General features: G+C 43.1%; 1 protein-coding gene across 8 annotated transcripts in view; it reads right to left on the bottom strand.

Annotated features, from left to right (window-relative positions):
- CSMD3 (CUB and Sushi multiple domains 3) overlaps positions 1–20,757 on the bottom strand; it is a 675,220-nt gene that overhangs the window by 533,094 nt on the left and 121,369 nt on the right. For all 8 annotated transcript variants that reach the window (XM_077351631.1, XM_077351632.1, XM_077351635.1 and 5 more), the window contains exon 2: positions 12,086–12,308. In XM_077351631.1, coding sequence (XP_077207746.1) covers positions 12,086–12,308 — 223 coding nt within the window. The remainder of the gene's footprint in view (positions 1–12,085; positions 12,309–20,757) is intronic.

Raw genomic sequence — 20,757 nt, 5'->3', positions numbered from 1 at the left:
GAGCATTTAAATACAGAAATGCCTGAAGTGGTAGATATTGAAGTGGTAGATACTGTGTGCTATATCCTCCAAACATGGAGGATACTGAGGGAATGGATTTGATGATGCAACCATAGTTTATAACATAACATATAACACAGCATAGATATAAGATATAAACACATCAAATACATCATGAGTTGGGTACCTTCTGTATCTTAAGTTCCCTGAAGTTTAGGGTTGCCAGCTCTTGATCGGAAAATACCTGGATATTCTGGGGGTGGAGCCAGGACTGGGTGGAATTTCTGGGGGAGGGACCTCAGTGGAGTGTAATGCTATGGATTTCACCCGCCAAAGCAGCCATTTTCTCCATGCGATGTGCTCCCTTTAGTCCGGAGATGAGCTATAATTCCAAGGGATCCCCAGGTCTCACCTGGGAACTAGCATCCCTACTTAATTTATTTGCAATGAAATGGGAGCTGGGTTGTATCTAGGTTAGCCGTATGTCCTTCCTGTCTGAGCTATGTTCAGATTCTGAGTAAGTTTATTTGATGCCTGCCTGAACCACATAACTTAGGTAAAGGTAAAGGTATCCCCTGTGCAAGCACCGAGTCATGTCTGACCCTTGGGGTGACGCCCTCTAGCGTTTTCATGGCAGACTCAATACGGGGTGGTTTGCCAGTGCCTTCCCCAGTCATGACCGTTTACCCCCCAGCAAGCTGGGTACTCATTTTACCGACCTCGGAAGGATGGAAGGCTGAGTCAACCCTGAGCCGGCTGCTGGGATCGAACTCCCAGCCTCATGGGCAAAGCTTTCAGACAGCTGTCTTACCACTCTGCGCCACAAGAGGCTCTTTCCACATAACTTGGACCAGGTTATCAGATGTCATTTTAAACAAAGAACAAGATTTGGTCCAGCAGGACTTGAAAGGCCAATAAGATTTCCAGAGTATACACTTTTTGAGAGTCAAAACTCCCTTCATGAGATCTGACAAAGGGAACTTTGACTCTCACTGGAAATATTGTTGTCCCAAATCATTTGCCAGTTTGCAGGGGCTGATCTTGCATACTTCAGTTACTGTCCTTACACAGAGAGGATTCTGAAGTTGTGAAACAGATAGACCTTTGTAGTTTCAAAGGGCTGTGTACATATGCATGTATTGGCCATGAAAAAGAGGTAAGCCACACAGACATGCTAGCCTCCAAGTGGGACCTGGGGATCCTCCAGAATTACAGTGCACCTTCAAAATCCAAAGATCACTTCTCCTAGAGTACCTCTCCTAAAGTCTCTATCCTTCTTAGGCTCCATTCCCAAATCTTCAGGAATTTCCCAAATTGGATATGGCAACCCTAGCCCCCCCCCCCCATCCTGCTCCAACGGCCAGAGTGCACCTGGCAACCCTAATTCCAAAAGCCACAGGACAGAATAGAACCTCATCATGAAAATTAATGATACGAGAAGCCAGGCTTAGATGGAATTTAAGACAATTATAAAAAAGAAGGAATAAATACTGCATCTGCATTACAATTTCACATGCCAAGAATTTCACACAGAAGGAGAAAGAAAGAAAGGAAGGAAGGAAGGAAGGAAGGAAGGAAGGAAGGAAGGAAGGAAGGAAGGAAGGAAGGAAGGAAGGAAGGAAGGAAGGAAGGAAGAAAGATCCTTAAGGAAACATATTCAAGCACTGTTATAGAGTGTTAGCAGAACCGTATTTATGCTGTTTACAAAGCAACAGATAAACGTTATTGTTTCACCCAACAATATTTAAAATATGGGGATAATTTACTTGTACAAGTATGATGGTTCCTTTGTCATTTGAGGACAAACTCAATTTCACCGTAAAACGTATTTTCTCTCCCAATGAATATTTGAGTTCTGTGTCTGACATACAGATAATGAACAGAAAATTGTAGTCTATTAAGGCAGTAAATCTGTCGCACATGATCTGATAAACCACCCGAGCTTTACCTAGGAACATGTTTTACAATGTCAAAGTAGGCAATGAACCAAAATCACTTCATGACCTGCCAATAAAAGTCTGATTTTCAAAGCAGCCATGAGTTGTTATTTGGAACTAGGATTTAATCCACACATCATGTGTGTGGCATTATCATAATCCTTTATCTCATTGATTTCCCTCTCACTCCACACCGAAAAATCCAGGTGGGAAATGATTAAAAAATTCAACAAAGTGTCCAGTGATCTGTGGATTTTGTCCTTGTATGGAAAATGATTCTAAAGCTTATGGTAGAACCCATCTTCTAAATGTGGTCTGAAAGGCCCAAATAGTTTGACATGACATCCACACATTAGGGCCAGTATTTACACCAAACAGACAAGGGAGAAATTTTATGAGAGCTTGTGTTTGGTCATTGTCTTGACATATCATTCAATTAACCTTCTAGCACATGCCCTACCTGTACACAAAGAAGGGTGACATGGTGAATTTTACCAACTTTCCATGTTTGTTCTGTGCTTGTTCCATGTTCTCCCAAGGTATGTTTCTAAAATAGTTACAATAACCCTTCTTAACAAATAATTTACAAGCCAAATGTCAACAAGTCAGAAATATGTGGGGTTTGGGATGGTCACTGTTTTCCAACCTATTCATAATCAACTATTCATTAACAAATGTAGCTGCCATACAAATTGGGCAGAAAGTATACCTTAACTCCTTAAAACAATAGGGAATAAGTAGAAAAGTGAATCTATTGGAACCAGGTTTCCTTATGGCCCATTATGCATGGCCGCCGAAACGGCGATTTCGGGTCACATGGAAAACGTGGAGGGGGAAGACGCGAAGCACACCGGTTATGCACGGGATGGGGCACAACGGCGGCAAAACCCAGAGTAACCGATTATGCACATGGCGATCCCAGTGCCGCTTCTGATTGTGTCCCGGTCACCCGGAAGCTGCGCTTTCTTCAGCATTTCGCTAACACGGCTTTTTCGGTGGCATGCACCGAAGCTGCGGCCAGTTGCAGCCGGCTCCGTGCGTTATCGGTGATTTTAGTCACTGCCATTCCACCCCGAATGTGCGTTATTCCCCCCGTGCATAATGGGTCTTAGTATAAATTATGTAGCCTAGGTAGAAATATAAAATTTCCAGAAATTTTGAACCCACATGAAAGTGGGGGATCTGTCCCCACTTTGAAAACACTTTCATAACAAACTATATTTCTTTTACTGATTGAACAACATAGAAGATATTATTTATAGTTTAGCATTAAAAACTGTGCCTTTTGACATACGTATGAAATTTAAAACTACAAACCTACTTGAGTAAGAAAAATGGCTACTATTCCCATTGCTCAAGAAAGAGTGGCAAAGGGCTAAATCTTACAGACATCTTTAATTTGCATCATTTGTGTGGTAAGACAAAAATAAAACAGTCGAAGGCAGAGAACAGATTTTGTAGTAAACAAAAGAAAATTTATACTCACAGAGCCAAAACAGGCAGAACTGCCAGCATGTCAATTAATTTTATTAAAATACTGCATTTTTAATAATGTATTCTCAAGTATATTAGAATTGTTTCCAGAATTCTTTCATTTGAAAAAAAACAATATAGAGACCCCAGAAGTGGCGTGATCGGGCAGGATATGGTAGGGAAGCATTGCTGTATACATGTGCACCTGGGGACCCTCCTCTTCCCACCTGCTCCAGGCCCATCATTGGCCATTGGGGAGGGTAGGTTAACATGAGAGCCAGTTTGGTGTAGTGGTTAGGAGTGCGGACTTCTAATTTGGCATGCCAGGTTCGATTCTGCGCTCCCCCACATGCAACCAGCTGGGTGACCTTGGGCTCGCCACGGCACTGATAAAGCTGTTCTGACTGAGCAGTGATATCAGGGCTCTCTCAGCCTCACCCACCCCACAGGGTGTCTGTTGTGGGGAGAGGAATGGGAAGGCGACTGTAAGCCACTTTGAGCCTCCTTCAGGTAGGGAAAAGCGGCATATAAGAACCAACTCTTCTTCTTCTTCTTCTTCTTCTTCATGACTATATATGGTCATATAAGCTGATAAATGATTAACCAATAAAAATATATATTTAATTTACTCCCAGCTATTCAGGAAAAATCCCAAGGTTTCATGAAACTCTGGTTGAGAAAGACTGATCTACAGTAAAGAAGTTTTTCTCTCCAGTGAAAATGTATCTCACACTCTAATTCTGCACCAAGGGAGGGAGGAAGGCCAGGCCAGCACTCATATGGCAATAGAGCTAATCCCCACTTGATGTCGGTGCCCACCCAGCCCTGGCACAAGCCTGGCACACTTTATCCACACCTGGCATGCCTAGGCCATTTCCACATTCTCTTTTCTGCACCAGGCGCCAATGGGATTATCGCAGGCCAGGCTCATGTGGTCAAAGAAGAGTTGGGCCTTCCTCCTCCTCTATAAGGGACAAATATTGCTCTCAGCCAGCTCTATGGCATTTTACAGCAGTGTGGGCTCAAGTGGGGCAGTTTGTTTTGTTTTGTTTTTTATTTGCAGGAAGGTGGGATTACATTGTCACCCAATCCCACCTTACTGCAAAAAAATAAAATAAATACTGTTGCCGCAAAGCTTATCCAAACCCCTCCACCCCAGGTGCCTCATGTGCTGGCAGTCATCCAGGATGCGTCAGGTCTAGTGGGGAAAACCATTCCCTGTGAGTACCTGGTAAGAGGCAGGGCTAATGGCCCTGTTGCAAACTCCCAGTGGCAGCCCGACACGACTGCCACTGTGTCAAATCTGCAACACAGGTGTTGTCTTGTTGACCCAGGAGGCCCAAATGTGTCAGCAGGCCTGTACTTGAGAGATTAAATTTTAGCCAGTTCTGGATATTTGCAGATATTCCATTTAGACCTAGTATTGATTTCTATCTCATCATTCTTCCAAGGACTTCACAGTACCCATTTGTTGTCGCTCTCCTGGTTTCACCTTCCCTGTAAGAGGGCTCTGGTCTAGTGACGTTGAAATTTTCTAGACAAGCTACCCTTTCAGAAAAATTAGACTAAGAAAGAGACACCAATTCCAGATTGCCAGGTGATTGGCATGGCCTTCTGGGATTGTGAATTTGGGTCTCTCCAGTCCTAAACTGATCTACTACCTATGACACCACTCCAGGCAGAAACCTGCTTCTACTAACGTAGCAATATATAGCTCAATCAACCTTAGCGATTAAGTGGACTTGAATCTAATTGTTCCATTGCAGACCAACAGAACCACTTTCTCAAAATATATAGCTTGTGGATGCTTCTCTGTACATACTCCAGCAAGAAGTGAACCAAAGTCCCAAAATTCTCTTGCTTCTCCAAGACTGGAAAGGAAAGATGTTCTTAGCAATAGATTTTTACCATGGAGGTTCCAGATGTACCCTCTTGGACACATTAAAACTGTGAACTTTCTTCTAAAAAAATCATCTCAGATTTTCTCGTCTCCTGCGAGAGAGTAGCCTTGGTCTGTGATGCTCAATTTTTACTGTGGATTTGTTTACACAAATTTACACACTTAACATTCTTAATTTATATGTTGCGCGGTCTAGCTAATTGGTGATATATGATCTTTCAGAGTCACCTGAATCTTTTTTTTGTTTTGTTTTTTGTTTTTTTGGTAACTGCTATGCATGACATTTAGAGTCCTATTCTTGCTTACTATTTTGCCTGAATCTGCATGGTAAATGTTATCTGTTAAGTCTGCAGGTTCAGTGAACACAGACTCCAGTTCTTCAGAACAGCTGTTTTTATTTAGCAACTCCAGCAACAAACTCCAACTACTGAACAGAGAAAAACAGGCAAACTCATTCACTTTTATACCTTTCAGGCAGCCCGCTGCTGCCTCTGATTGGCCCTAAGCAGAGCAATCAGATTGGCTCTAATAAGCAGAGCGATCTGGTTGGACCTTAACAGGTTCATTTGATTGGTTAGTTCCTTGGCTGGCAGAAGCCCTCATTTGCATCAGTGGCCAAATGCCCACAGACATAACATTATGCTTTTTCTGTGCTTTCCATTTCCCTCTAAACGGCAGACTAAACTGCAGCACTGTGTGAGATTGTTTGAAGAAGGTGTGTGTGGGGGAGAATCAATGAATCTGCGAACAGTGGCTCAAAGTTGTGTCAAAAATACTGAGCCCCTAATTTGTTCCTAATCATTTCAGACTGCTATTGCTCAGCTGGTCAATTTAGACAGAGAAGGAGCAGTGAAGAGAAAAGCAAATTATCTGAACCTTATTGTAATGAATGCACACTTCTTTTCAGAGAAACCCTGAGGACCTTGAAAGGCTCTGGAGGCCTCTGTTTATAAAGGAAACTTTGTAGGGATCAATAAGTTCTCTGAAGCCCAGGCAGAGAACTGCAACTCTTAAAGGAGTCACAGGATTGTTTTCATTGCATAAAACAGGAAAAAGTCAAATTTATTGGGTGTTTTTTTTTTCCATTTTGCTTTTCAGCTGCTGAAGGTTGTTATTCCCCATATCTGAGAATGATAGGCTTACAAAACACTGGCTACGTTACAGGTTAGTTTCAGGTACCAGAGCAGAAGGGGACTATCACTGTCATCTTCCCTTCTCAGGTTGAGCACTCTACAACGTCACTCTCACTTTGGGTCGTTAGTCCAATGCTTCAAACTGTCTCCTGTACCTCCTTAAAAAATTGTATGAGAAACTTCCCAGCCTCACACAAGTCAAGAGAGAGAATTGAAGCAGAGGGACAGCATGAAAGTATGGATGCCAGTCTCCAGGTGGGACATGGGGATCCTCTGGAATTTCAAGTAATCTCCAGACTACAGAGATCAGTTCCCCTGGAGAAAATGGATGCTTTAGGAGGTGGACTCTACTGATGCAGTCTTTCCCAGGCTGCATCCTGAGATCTCCAGAAGTTGCCTAACCTATATCTGGCAACCTTATCCCCATTCCCTGCCAGTGATCTGGGGAGGGGGGGAACCTGGCAAATCTATATGAAAGACAGATAGGGAGTCATTTGGATGATATATGCAATAACTTGAGCACTGATTTCTCTTGAGTCGTATATTGGGAAGGGCTACAGTGTGGCAAAAGAAGGACATTTGCCCAGTTAATTGAGTGTATATGTTTTGTATGGCGGGGGCTATATCAATATTGGACCCTGCACATACATACCGAAGAGAATGATCATTATTCTGAATTCATTAACTCTGAAGGAAATATACTGATATTATTTGAAATAGGGAATCCTACTTAAAAATCCAAGATAATTCTATTTCTTCATCAAACAGCAGTTTCTTTCTTTCAGACTGCTAGTTCAGGTCACTGATGTTCTGGTACATAAGATATTATGCAGCGATCATTGGGCAAGCCATGGATAAAGATTCCAGCTGATAAATGGTCCAAAAGGGAGAAAAGTCCCATTCAGTGACTCAGTCTAATGGTATCAGACTTCAAAGTCATCCCTACGTTGTAGAGCAGGGGTAGTCAAACTGCGGCCCTCCAGATGTCCATGGACTACAATTCCCAGGAGCCCCCTGCCAGCGAACGCTGGCAGGGGGCTCCTGGGAATTGTAGTCCATGGACATCTGGAGGGCCGCAGTTTGACTACCCCTATTGTAGAGGTTGTATCACCAAAAGGCATAACCCTCTTGAGGGCTAATATTGCTGGAAATAAGGTATGCACCTGCTTAAGAATAAACAAGCATCTAGTTGCTGTTCATTACCAGATTCAGATTCAGAGAGCAAATATACCCTCGGAAATCTATTGTTAGAATCCATGCAGTGCAACAGCAGAAACCCGCTTCCCAAGCTGGTGACTCAAACTCGTGCTGACTAGGCAAGTGAATCAATAAAATGCACCAAATAATTTCCTCTTCTTTATGCCACTGCTCAAAAAGGTGTAAAAGATACCGTTTGCAAAGCAATTTCAAGCGCTGATATATGTTTGTGTAACATTATACATTTGTATGTATTTTTTGCTTCCCTGAGTGTGTCCTTTTGAATTACTGCCTATCCTTAAACCAATTTGTTTGCAAACTGAACTGCCTTACAAGAAGCCAAGGCTGATTTCTCAGAGGTATGTGTAGTTCTGCTACAGAGACATTTGTAACAGAGAAGAGAGCCCATACTGGAGTACTCTGCCATAGTGCTGTCTCCTACATGAATCATAGAATAATAGAGTTGGAAGGGATCTCCTGGGTCACTGAGTCCAACCCCATGCACTATGCAGGTCACTCACAGGGCACTCACAAGCTCATCTACTTTAGCCTTCCACCCCCTTGAACCTTCACAGAATCAGCCTCTCCGTCAGATGGCTATCTAGCCTCTGTTTTAAAATCTCCAAAGACGGAGAACCCACCACCTCCCGAGGAAGCCTGTTCCACTGAGAAACTGCTCTATATGAAAGACAGGGAGCCTGAATCTCTTGTGCTTTTACACCTTTTATCCCAGAGCTTTCTTTTCACAGGCTGTCCCTACAGAATATCCAAACTGTTCTTTCAACTTACCTGTCACTGCACTGGGGGTTGTAATTGCTTCTTAAATGCAGAATGGGGATTCGGTGTGAACGACTGTTGAATAGGATGATCATATTTTGAAAAGCAAAAAGGAGGACATCTTTCCCAACGGACGAGTTCAAACTAAGTGTCAATTGCAACTAACTAGGAATGCTCCTAACCTTCCAACCCTCAAAGAGGACATTTTCCATCAGTTTTTTTTAAAGAACCCCCAATTGGATGGACACCACAAAAAGAGGACACCTGGTAACCATACTGTTGAAACCAGGGTTGCCATTTCTCTGGGGATGGGAAGAGTGGAAATCCAGCCTGCTTGGGTCCTTTGGTATAACTACAAACGTGGCTGAGACCTTACCTCTGGTCACCCATTGACACAGTGGAGGAGACAGACAGAGAAAGAAGATGTACTGGGTGGATGCGCTCGGTGGCGCATGTATGAGGAATGGTGGCATTGCATTGTCCTGGGGCAGGGTGAGGAGGCATGAGCATGGGGCACCTTAAAAGGTGCCATGTGCAAGGAGCCCAGCCATGTTTGCCTGAGTTGCTAGCAGGGGAGCATGCTCCTGCAGTGGTGAGGACCTGTGTAAGTTGGTTCCAGATGCTGTGGCTGCCCGGAGAACAAGTAGGCTCATGGCGGTTTACAAAAGCACAATAAAACATGAGATTTTACCATAGAGATTCCTAGATTCCTAGAGCTTCTTGACTGCAGTTCTTATTGTACTGAGAAGTGACATCACACAATGTCAGACCACTCCCATTTTTGTTCCCGCTGAAACAAAAACAGAGCTGGACAACCCTAGCTGAAAGAGGAAACAGCAAGTGTTACAGCTTCCTCTATATTGCCACCGCAGCACAAGTATAGAATGATGTATGCAGGTGTAATGCATCTTTAGCCACCATGTGCACACATTGGCAAAAGCATGCTGGGCTAGACTCATTTGCACAAGATTTCGAACAGTGTATACAAGCCATGTGTGATATATGTAACTGCAATAAACACACTTGCAGAGCTCAGCTATATTTTAAAAACCCTTTGTCTATTGGGACCAATGTCGCTGAACAGCAAGCTAAACTGAAATATGTAAACTTTGTGAAAGTATGTTTGGTGCAGTAGGTAGTTTTGGACCAAGAATGGAGTCATGAGGATTCAAATTGAACCTGGGGGGGGGGGTCCAAGGATGTCCCCCTGAGCCCCTTTGCAGACTAAAAATATAAAAAAGACTGTTCCTCCTCCAAAATCACTGCTAAAAAAGTGGCTCACAGAAGTTTGTATATCTCTAGTTATATAATGCTGGCAGCGATTGAGGGCAAAAGAAGGGGACGACAGAGAATGAGGTGGCTGGATGGAGTCACTGAAGCAGTCGGTAAAGCTTAAATGGATGCTGGGGAATGGTAGAGGACAGGAAGGCCTGGAGGATCATTGTCCATGGGACCGCAATAGGTCAGACATGACTTCGCAACTAACAACAAGTTATCTCTACATTGTGCAGTCGTGTTTCATGACTTAAGTGAACGTGCAAACCGAATCAGTTGTGAAATGTGGTGCTACACCGGTACTTTGGTAAAAGGCTTTCAACAAGCATAACTATGAATTAAAACTTGTGAGATTTCTTTTCACACCAACCATTTTTTTCCTCAAGCACTACCCAACACTTGCCTTTGCACTCAAGACCCTTATGAAATGTCTCCCTAGCAGGAATTCTCTGTGCAAAATGTCATTTGAATCACAGAGTTGGATGGAGCCATACAGAACACGTCGTCTAACCCCTTGCTGAATGCAGGATCAGCCTAAGGCACCCATGTGGATCTTTTATCAGGTCAAGGCTCCTTCTGTAAGGAAAAAAGTGCCTCTTCTAGTAGAAGAGATCCACAAGATTCAATCCACTGTGAATTATATCAGCCTCAAGTCTACATTAGTCTGTGGAGAATTAACTTATTCTGTCTGTTGCCTTCAGATACATGTTGGGGTCCCAAGCATTCAGACAATTCAGTCATAGATCTCAGGTTATGGTATATTACACTGTCCTATTGCTTGTTTGATCTGAGCTTCTCCCACGAGACAAATTGCAATCCTCTAAAGTAGTGGTCCCCAACCACCGGTCCGGGGACCGGGGCCAGTACCTGGATCAGTCAGTACAGGGCCACGGCTCCTCCTCGTCCTCCTCCCTGGCTGTTGCCTCGGGGGCTGCCCTGCCACTTTGCCGCCGGCTCACCTTTAGAGCTCTCCGGCGGCCACCATGGCTGGGGCTCCCCCTTGGCATGGAACTGCGCAGCTGCTGCTGGCAGTGCCCCCCAGTGGGTGGTGGGAAGTCTGGGGTGCCGGTGAGAAAGCAAGTGGAGCAGGTAGCAGCAACATCCCTCGGCAAAAGACCCCCCTCCCCCGGGCCTCAGTAAAATTGTCAAGAGTTGACCGGTCCCCAGTGATAAAAAGGTTGGGGACCACTGCTCTAAAGCAGCTTTGCTCTACTTTTTACTATTGAGAATCCCCTGATATGGCCTGTATGGCTCCTTCCAACTCTATGATTCTATGATTCTATGAAACATCCTTCAGGCTTCGAGAAACCCCAGAAGTGGTAGAATTGTGTAAATATGGTTGAGAAGAATAGCTGTGTACATGCCCACCTGGAGCCCCTCTCCTTCCCAGATCTTCCAGACCCATCATTGGTCATTTTGGGAGGGGGGGTGTAGATGGACTTTACCATACATGGTTATATCACCTGATAAATGTTTACAAAATTCAAAAAATATATATTAAAAATAGATTAACTCCCACCCATTCCAGAAACCCTTCCAGGGTCATCAGGAAACCCCAGGGTTTCATAAAACCCTGGTTAAGAACGTCTGCTCTAAAAGATTAGAAAAGAGTAAGAGTCCAGCAGCACCCTGAAGTCTAACAAAATTTGTGGTAGGGTATGAGCTTTCATGAGTCACTGCTCACTTCTTTAGATACAGCTAGAATGTGAGTCCACCTACCTTAAGGTGACCAGATTTTACCATTGGCAAAGCGGGACACCATTGACTGGGGAGGTTCTTGATTAAAAATTTGGCCTCTATAGAGCAACAAAAATTGTACATATGTACAATTTGCCAGGTACCCCCAGATGTCCCTCCAAAAGTGGGACAACCTAGTCAACTTGACCTATCTATATACTGGAAAGCAAAGTGATTTCCTATTTATTTTGAAAGTGAAGTCATTTGAGATGTCAACAGTGGTGCTCTCCCCTGGCTCAAAGTGTCTTCTGCCAATCAAAGAGGTTGATTGCCATTAGAAACCAACCCACAATATCAAACAGTTTTCAGTGTCAAGTCAAACAGGCAGCATTGGTGAACATCATTATGTAATATAAGGCTGGGTGTGGCAGAAAACAGTGCAAGCAATATTGTTGGGGAAATGTAGATTTGGTTCTGCTCCTGCCAGCCATCTCTGCTGTTGCCGTAGAGCTGGGGTAGTCAAACTGTGGCCCTCCAGATGTCCATGGACTACAATTCCCAGGAGCCCCTGCCAGCGAATGCTGGCAGGGGCTCCTGGGAATTGTAGTCCATGGACATCTGGAGGGCCGCAGTTTGACTACCCCTGCCGTAGAGATTCGTGAATCAAATCTACAGTTTTAACCACCTGGATTTTGATAGGTAGCTGCATTATTTACCTTGTCCTGAAGTTCGTAGGATGAGGATGACCATCATATAATGATAAATAATCATATTCTTCTTCTAGAGCAAAAGACTGAAATACTATCTGTATTCTATTTCTTTCTTCTGCAATTATTACCCACGTACAGTTTGCACCATTTGGATATCCGTATGGGAAGCCAGGGCTTTCTATTGTACCGTTAAGTCCTTTTAAAGTTCCACCACATGTATAAATAAATCCTGAAAAACAAAATAAAACAAAGAAGGAATTAGAAAAGCACAACATAAATATGCCGACATGTAAAAGTCGTGAATCAAATGCAGAACCCAAATTCACATTTCAAATCCAATCCAGGTATCCCCTCTGTTTAGCAAGGGTCAACCAGGAAATGTTTAGTCATACATAACAGCAAAATCAAAGGCGTTAAAGCATAACAAGAAATACTAAATAAAAACTATAAAATATCCTAATCGAGGTCACTGACTTGACTCAAAGCTGCATGCGTCCCCACCCATTACCAAGTAGCCAAACCCAAAACCTGCGGTGCTAAGATATTCGTGAAGATTGTTTTGACTACAGTTGCGGTTTATTGGTTAGCGTTTTGGACTAGAAATTGAGAGACCTGCACCGTTTCCACACTGGAGGCTTTGCACCAGGCTGCGGGCTAGAGTTTGAATTGGGGAAGGGTGCCCCACCCCTTCCTGTTCCTACATGGGGGAGCATTTGGCCCGATGCACCTTGTCCGCCCCAGATTTGTGCTCCCACATGGGAGCCAGGGCAGTGTAGTTCCTAGTGTGGAAATGGTCCTGGTTTCAAATGCCAGCTCAGGACAAAGCAAGACATATGTTGGGAGTTTCAATTCCTGTTTAACACAACAGAGTGAGAGAACAGTCTGGGGCCAATTCAAGTAGGGGGAATAGTGCAGGGGAGGCTAGTGATACCCCCCCCCACACACACACACACACACTGTGTACCACAGAGCTTACTGAAATCAGACCTTGCAAGCCTTCAAATAAATGCTAAACACAGCTCCCAACACACATCTGGCTTGGCCCTGAGCCATGAAGATCTTTGGGTGACTTTGGCTAGTTCTTCTTTTTCTCTAGATGATTTGATCATTGCAACTAATATAGAAGATGAGAGAATCATCTATGCTGCCCTGAGCTCCAGTGAGGAAGACTGTGATAAATACATTAACCTGACACAGTGGGCTGCCTTAAGGCATGCCATTTGCTACTCTGGGACTATATTTAGGAAAAGCTAATGTTGCTGCTGTACTTATATTCATATCATTGGACAATACAAGGACTTGGATCCTGGCCAAAATGTCTGTAGACAGAAGCAATTGCTGCTTGGGGGTGAGGAGTCAGAGGTCTGTCACAGGTAAGGGGGGGGTGGGGTTCAACAAAAATGCCTCCCCTTCTAGCCATGAATTTCTTGCTATGGCAGATCAAGAAAAGGAACACAAAGAGCCACGACAATTGGAGCAGCCTTTCTCTTTTCAGTTGCAGAATCCCTGAAACATTCTTCAAGCTTCAAGAAATGCAATAAGTGGCGCGATCGTGCAAAATATGGTTGGGAAGAATAGCTATAGGCATGCCCAACTATGGCCCCTTCCCACCTCCTCCAGGCCCAGCATTCGTCATTTTGAGATGGGGTGTCGGTTAACATGACCATATATCACCTGATAAATATTTAACACATTTAAAGTATAAATATTAAAAAACTGATTAATTCCCACCCATTCAGGGAGCCCTTCCAGGGCCCTCAAGAAACTCCAGGATTTCACGAAACTCTGGTTGAAAAAGTCTGAACGAGAGCAAAGAAAAAAACATGGTGCTGAGGAAAGAAAAGTTTCTTCCGAAATATTAAGAAGAATCTCCAGCACACATTTCCTGCGAAGCTTCTTCATGGAGATTGATACATATATTTAAAAATGAAAGAGAAAAGACAAAAGTATTTTTTCACTGTTTCTCTTATTTTTTATAATTACGTCCTTTGCATATGATCAAAGATTCTGTCTTTTTAGACACATTTCTATCATTTCTTTGATATATTTTAACAAATAATAAAGGGAACCAGTGAAAATATGTTTGTTAACCTCCACCCCTCTTTTTAACCCTTTTTTTGGTCATCCAACTTAATTTATCTCATTTCCCCTTTGCTTTAAGGGTGCTGCATTTGCAAGTCTCCCTAGCTCAAACAATTTAAATGCTGACTGAAGAATTCCGCTTCTCTTTATGCACCTGTGAAGGATAGTGCACTACATCCCCCCGCCCAAGTTGTAATGCTAACACTTTGAAAACTGTTTTCTTCCACTCCTGTTGGTATGATGAGCTGAGAACTCCACTGGGGTTATATCTTACGTCCACTTCAAAAACACAGGTTAGAGCAGAATGCTGTGACCTAGTTGTTAAATAGAGTTTTCCAAGTTGAAAGTGGAGCACATTACACCAGTGAGCACTGGATACAAATAGGTTTCTTAAAGTGTTATTATTAAGGAGTAAAACCCTAAACAGTTTGAAACCTGATTGCCAAAGAGATTGTCCTTTTCTTCACACAGTACCCCTGCAGTCATGATAAACAATTATTAACTCTTAGGGGGGAAAAAAGACCGTAGCATTTTCACAAGGAGTCAGGATTTGACATTGAAATTTGTCCCCCACCTTCTTGGTCCACTACAGACGGAGTTTACAAAGCCACCTCTGGGAGATATATAAATCCCTTGACTGGATTTCTTACTTTAGATTATTGAGCATCTCAGAGTGGACCTACGGATACTACATGAATAAAGATCACAAGCTCTTCTGTCACCTCACATCTTTTAGAGCACGACACTTCTCAAGGGCAAATGGTGTGTTATTCTTTTATTCTTTATTTACAAAATTTATATCCTTCCTTTCTGCCCAATCAGGGACACTTAGGCTGTTAACAGGTAAAAGCAAAACGTTATAAAACACATAGCCAAACCAACCAAATAACAACAACAAAAAACCTTCAAACCTTTCTGTGTGTGTAGAATTTCAAGTTGCAACAGACTTCAGGCAATCCCATAAGGTTTTCAAAGCAAGAGGCATTCAGAGGTGGTTTGCCATTGCCTGCTTCTCCATAGCAACACTGACCATTTCCACACTAGGAATTAGCCCTGCCTTACCACTTCTCCAGTGGTGAGACTAATGCTCACATTGGTGGTGAGTTGGGCCCGTCCCTAGCATGGACTAACTCAGGCTCTCCGGGCGGCAACAGGGCCTCAGTTGGGGTAGGCCCATGTGACAGTGGAAGAATTGGGTCATCCAGGCCCAGCTCCTCCCCTGATTACGACATCCCAGAAGGGGCAAAATATGCCCCAGCCAGCTCCATGGTGCTGCACAACACTACCAAGCCACCTGGAGCATCCCCCCCATCACATTTAGGAATGTGGCAGTGCTACCATATTCCTAAACAAACCAACAAAAATTCCTCCCAGTGGTGGAACCTCTTCACCCCCAGCTGCCTTATCTGGAAGCAGAAAACCAGGGTGGATTGGGTGTACTGCTGAAAATGGTCTCCCATTGTCCCCAATGGGGACACAGGAGATGGTGGGGCAAACTACCCTGTTGCAATCCAATAGATCTAAACAGGGGGGGAAACCAAATAAACAGAACTGCACACCCCTAGGACAATTCAGTCCCCAGGGGAAAAAGAAAAAGAAAAAACTTTCTCTTTCCTCTCTGGGATGTTATCTTTAAATCCCCTATGAAAAATTATCTGTTTTTATTTATTATTTAAATCTGACTGAATTACGTTAACTCCCCAAAAAAACCTCTGGGATATGCTTGGTTGAGATATCACTTCTTAGAATGATGTTTAAATTACTCATGAAGAAGGATTTTAATTATTTACCAGGCCTATGCCTCAGGGTCCTGGAGGGAAGTCTCTGAGTTTTGACAGGCAAGCGGGATCCAGGTTTGAATTTTATTTTTAAAGAAAGCTAGTGGACTCTTCTGTACATCACCTTTGGTCTCTGGTGTTTCCACTGGAGAAGCTAAACAAATTCCCAGCATTGCTTGCTCACCAATACTCCCCAGCCCCAATGGACTGCAGCTTATGTATCGGCACAAAGGTTCTGCCTCATTACTTTCTGTCTTGTTCCCCACTTATAAAGAGTGTAGAACTTTCTTCTGACAGATACTTATTCATTCACCTCATACAGAGTGTTGTTATTTGTCTTGGCGGCCAAGAAAATGAGAGGCCAAAGTTATTTCTGTTGGGTGAGACGTTACCTCAACTCGTCGAGCACTTTTAAATTGAATTCTTTTTAGTAATTCTGTTTATGGTTCCTATTTTAATTTGATGTTTCCGTGACTGAGTGCAACAGCCTTTGACCACATGCAATATATGCCACTACTACTGACTTCAGCCATGTGTCAGTTCATAGCAGTTAAAACTTCTCAACATTATAAAATATGGACTAGCTATTATCTTCCCTGAGGTCTTCCCCCCCAAAAAAAATCAAAAACAAAAGAGTAATTTATTTAAAATAATCTTGGTTCAGATGTATTCGGCCAAAGGAATGTCAGTGGCTAAGCAAGTCCTTTAGGGCAGGGGTAGTCAACCTGTGCTCCTCCAGATGTTCATGGACTACAATTCTCATGAGCCCCTGCCAGCAAACACTGGCAGGGGCTCATGGAAATTGTAGTCCATGGACATCTGGAGGACCACAGATTGACTACCCCTACTTTAGGGGAAAATCCAAGCATCTGCATGGTAAGGCGGAAAGAAGAAAGGAGAAAAAAGGAAGAAAAATATGATCCTTATATTAGCAAAGCTAGAGATTAATTTCAGATGGTACATTGCTCTCCTCCTTGCAAGGGCCTCATGTGTTCCAATTAGTGCAAAAGACAGATCCAAATAAATGCTGGCTTTTATATTTTCAAAGGGCAGGCAGCCAGCATTCTTTTATTCCTGCATTCTTTGCTGCAGCTTAGGGTCTTAGGGACAGGCAAAATATCTACTGATTTCTGGCTGATTTGCTGTAGATCCTCAAAGGCTATTGACTCTATTCCTCAGCCAATATCACTTATGCTGATTGGTCGGCTGCACACGAGAAATGCCACGCAGTTCTGAATCTCTTTCATCAAGTGCCCTTTTCTCTTGGTGATCTTTTTAATAAACTTTTCCTGCGCAATCTCTTATGCTCCAGTTATAGGTATATTCTCTTCTTGGGACTTGACCAAGACCATTTCCGCATGGAGGCAGACAATGCACGCCAACTTCTGCTTGTAAAAGCACAATTGTAAGCCATGCATCTGGCCGCTTCCTTTTTAAAAAAATAATATTATTTTTATTTTTATTATTGCATACCAGAACTAACAACATAAACAAAATACAAAAAATATATACTTTTTCCCCCTTACACATAGCTTCCCTTCGTCTTCTCTCCACCTTTCCCCTCCGACCTGTACTCTATGCAGCTAGGTAATCCAGGTATGTCTTCCATTGCTTCAGAAATTCACATTTTGCTCTACCATTGACTAGTGCTGTAAGTCTTGCCAGTTTTGCAAAGTCTGCCAGTTTATCTAGCCGGAGTTCGATAGTAAGAATCTCCCAAACTTTCCTGTTCTTAGCCAGTAGCAGTCTGGTTGCTGTCGTGGCGTAAAAGAACATGGTTCTTGCATATACAGGCAAAGATTTAGGAAAAAAGCTTAACAACATGAACTCAAGCTTCAAAGCAAATTGAAATGTTAACAACTTTTCCAAAACAGCACGGATCTTGGACCAAAATCTATGCACCCTCTTGTACCTCCATCACATGTGGAAGAATGAGCCAACATTGACCATACACTTCCAGGCATTTGACCACTTCCTGATGGGACACCCAGCCCAAGTTATCATGCCATCTCGTCACAGTTTTTCCCTTCCAGATGAGGCAGCGGAGAAGCCGGAAGTGTGGACAACCCACAGGTTTCCCCCTGCTCCTCAGGTTGTCAATCATCATAAGCCACCAATCCCCTCTCAGCAGTGATTTTGGGGTCTCAAATGCCCCCCCCGAGTCCTGATTTTTTTTTTAATGAAACTTCTGCATTGCTGCAGGAACTCATAACAATAAAACATTTTTATTGATTTATTTCCTGGATTCATAAACATCTATTGTGTGTTCACAATACAAAATAAAAATACAGAATACAGATGTCATGCTAATTGGAAGGTCTGCTTCATGACATGCCCCCCCCCCTATCCCTGGTCATGACCTCCCACTGGAAAACAAAAACATTAATGTATTTTAGATAGGGTTGCTGGAAACTCCCAATATATAGCTGTGTACTTGGAAGACATGTCCTCTAAAGCAGGGGTAGTGAACCTGTGGTCCTCCAGATGTCCATGGACTACAATTCCCATGAGCCCCCACCAGCATTTGCTGGTGGGAATTGTAGTCCATGGACATCTGGAGGACCACAGGTTCACTACTCCTGCTCTAAAGGGTGGATATCTGGTAACTCTAATTAAAATCATCACAGGTAGAAAGGAAAAGAAAGTGAGAATGATCACACAGACCTTTGCCCCATCTACGTATGACCAATAGAAGATGAGCATGATGTTTATAAGCAAACAAGTACATACATAGGCTGCAAACACAAAACTGGAAATTTGGAGCGGGGAGGGATGTCTATTGACAAAGCTCTGGAGTCCATCCTCCAAAGCAGCCATTTTCTCCAGGGGGAACTGATCCATTCAGTCTGGAGATGAGCTATCATTCCAGGTGATCCCTATGCTAAACATGTTAATATTTGGATGGGAGAGCAGCAAGAAAGCTCAGGATCTCTATGGCAAACCATCTCTGGATGTCTCCTGACTTGAAAATCCTACAGGGTCAACAGAAGTCTTCTATAACCTGATGATGGCATTTTCCACTACAGAGGTATGGGGAATTACATGGTTGAATATTCCCCCTTGCACATTAAAATTACCTCTTGCATATATTAAAAAACTAGACTTTTTACCTTGCCAGCATCTAACTTTCCTGCCATGATTGTTTTCCAAGGACTGTGAGTCTTAACTTTTCCCCTCCTCTTTACTCCAATCCATGAGAAAGCAAAGTGAAAACAAAACAAAGCAAACACTCTGCAAAGCCATCCAGAACAACACAGGCAAGCTGAACAATGATATGCAAATTCATTTGATTTCCATAATCCATTCTGAAAGCAGATTTGGCAGTGTCTATTTTTAGAATAATGCAGGGCGTTTTAGAATAGGTTTCTAGGCTTTCCTTGCTTTAAATGGCTCAGAGTTCCATGCATTGCCAATGAACGAGAATCAGAGTCTACTAGGACACGTAGTAAGAGCTCCATTTTAGTTTTCAGTGGTCAGGAAGAAGGCGTAGGGAGAACAATCTCAGTGAAGGGGTAAAGATTTATCCTTGGGTATATTTGAATTGCAAAAGAACGGTGCATGTAAAAAGCTTTGGTGGTGATTTGTTTAAAGTGAGAAAACAAAAGTTTCAAAAAAAAATTCTACATGATTTGAATTGGGGAGCACATTGACTCTATCCATCTACAAACAGGGGGGGGGACGTGTTGGATCCATGGTTTACAGATTTTGTGCTTGCCTTCCCTGTCTATATCTTAGCAAATAGCTTTGGAGCCAGAACTACAAATCATAGTTTGATCAATAATTTTCCAGATCTAGTTCTCAGGATTATATTTTAGATTGTTGCCAAGAGATAGGAAGTGAGGGAGTGTATCTAAGTGCTCAACAATAGAGGAATTGTGCAAACCCAGAGGACTTTATTAATTAATTGATTTCCTGCCACTCACAGGACTGGTTCATGGTGGGCTACAATTTGTTCATAATAACCCCCCCCCCCGTAAAACCCCATTAAAACTCACTAGGTTATAAAACCATACAACAAGCATCACAAATCTCAAGAAACATGGTGGTGCCTTCAACCTCCTAACCCCCACCCCGACATCTGAAAGAGGAAGTGGGAAGAGGGATCACAGATGACACAAAGCTTGACACCGCTTGGCACAGGGGGACCCAACATGATCTTCTTGCCACACCAGCCTCAACCATAAACCTGGCAGAAGAGCTCCATTTTGCAAAGCCCTGCAGAACATTGAAAGCTCCCACAGGGCCCACAGTTCCTCCAGGAGCTCATTCCACTAGGTGGGGGACAGGAATTTGGAAGATCAGGTTATAATGAAGATCTGTAGTTTGGTAGACTGTACCAGCTTTACAGCCTCCAACTTTTGCTATAGAACATCAAACCAGAGCAGAAGAAGATCCCAAGCAGGTGTGCTCAGAGATGGAACTACATAAACTTGTACACATGCATAATGCCGTCAAAGTCCCAAAGGCATCACAATGTGCACATGACATTTCAATAAATTCAATTTCAACTTCTTACTCACAGATTCTTTATAAAGTTCTTCAAGCATTACTGGGTCCAAGTGCAGTTAAGCTGATGCAGAAAACATCTTTCAGAGCACTCCTATTGAAATTCCCTGGCATCTTTATTAGCTACATCATTAAATTACACCAGAAGAAGCTGCTCACATGATGAGCATGACCTCCAGTCCACAGCTTATCAACTGTTCAACGGGAAATGTTAAGCACAGCAGAAGATGGGCTCCATTCCATTAGCTTGTTGCTGCTAGCACATATTTCGACAGTGTACTAAGCAGAAAAAGAAATTCATTGCACATCCAC

Source organism: Paroedura picta, chromosome 9 (genome assembly GCF_049243985.1).
Source record: "Paroedura picta isolate Pp20150507F chromosome 9, Ppicta_v3.0, whole genome shotgun sequence".
NCBI classification, from domain to species: domain Eukaryota; kingdom Metazoa; phylum Chordata; class Lepidosauria; order Squamata; family Gekkonidae; genus Paroedura; species Paroedura picta.
The sequence above is the reverse complement of the archived record's forward strand: the minus strand, read 5'-3'. Positions and strand labels throughout refer to the sequence as shown.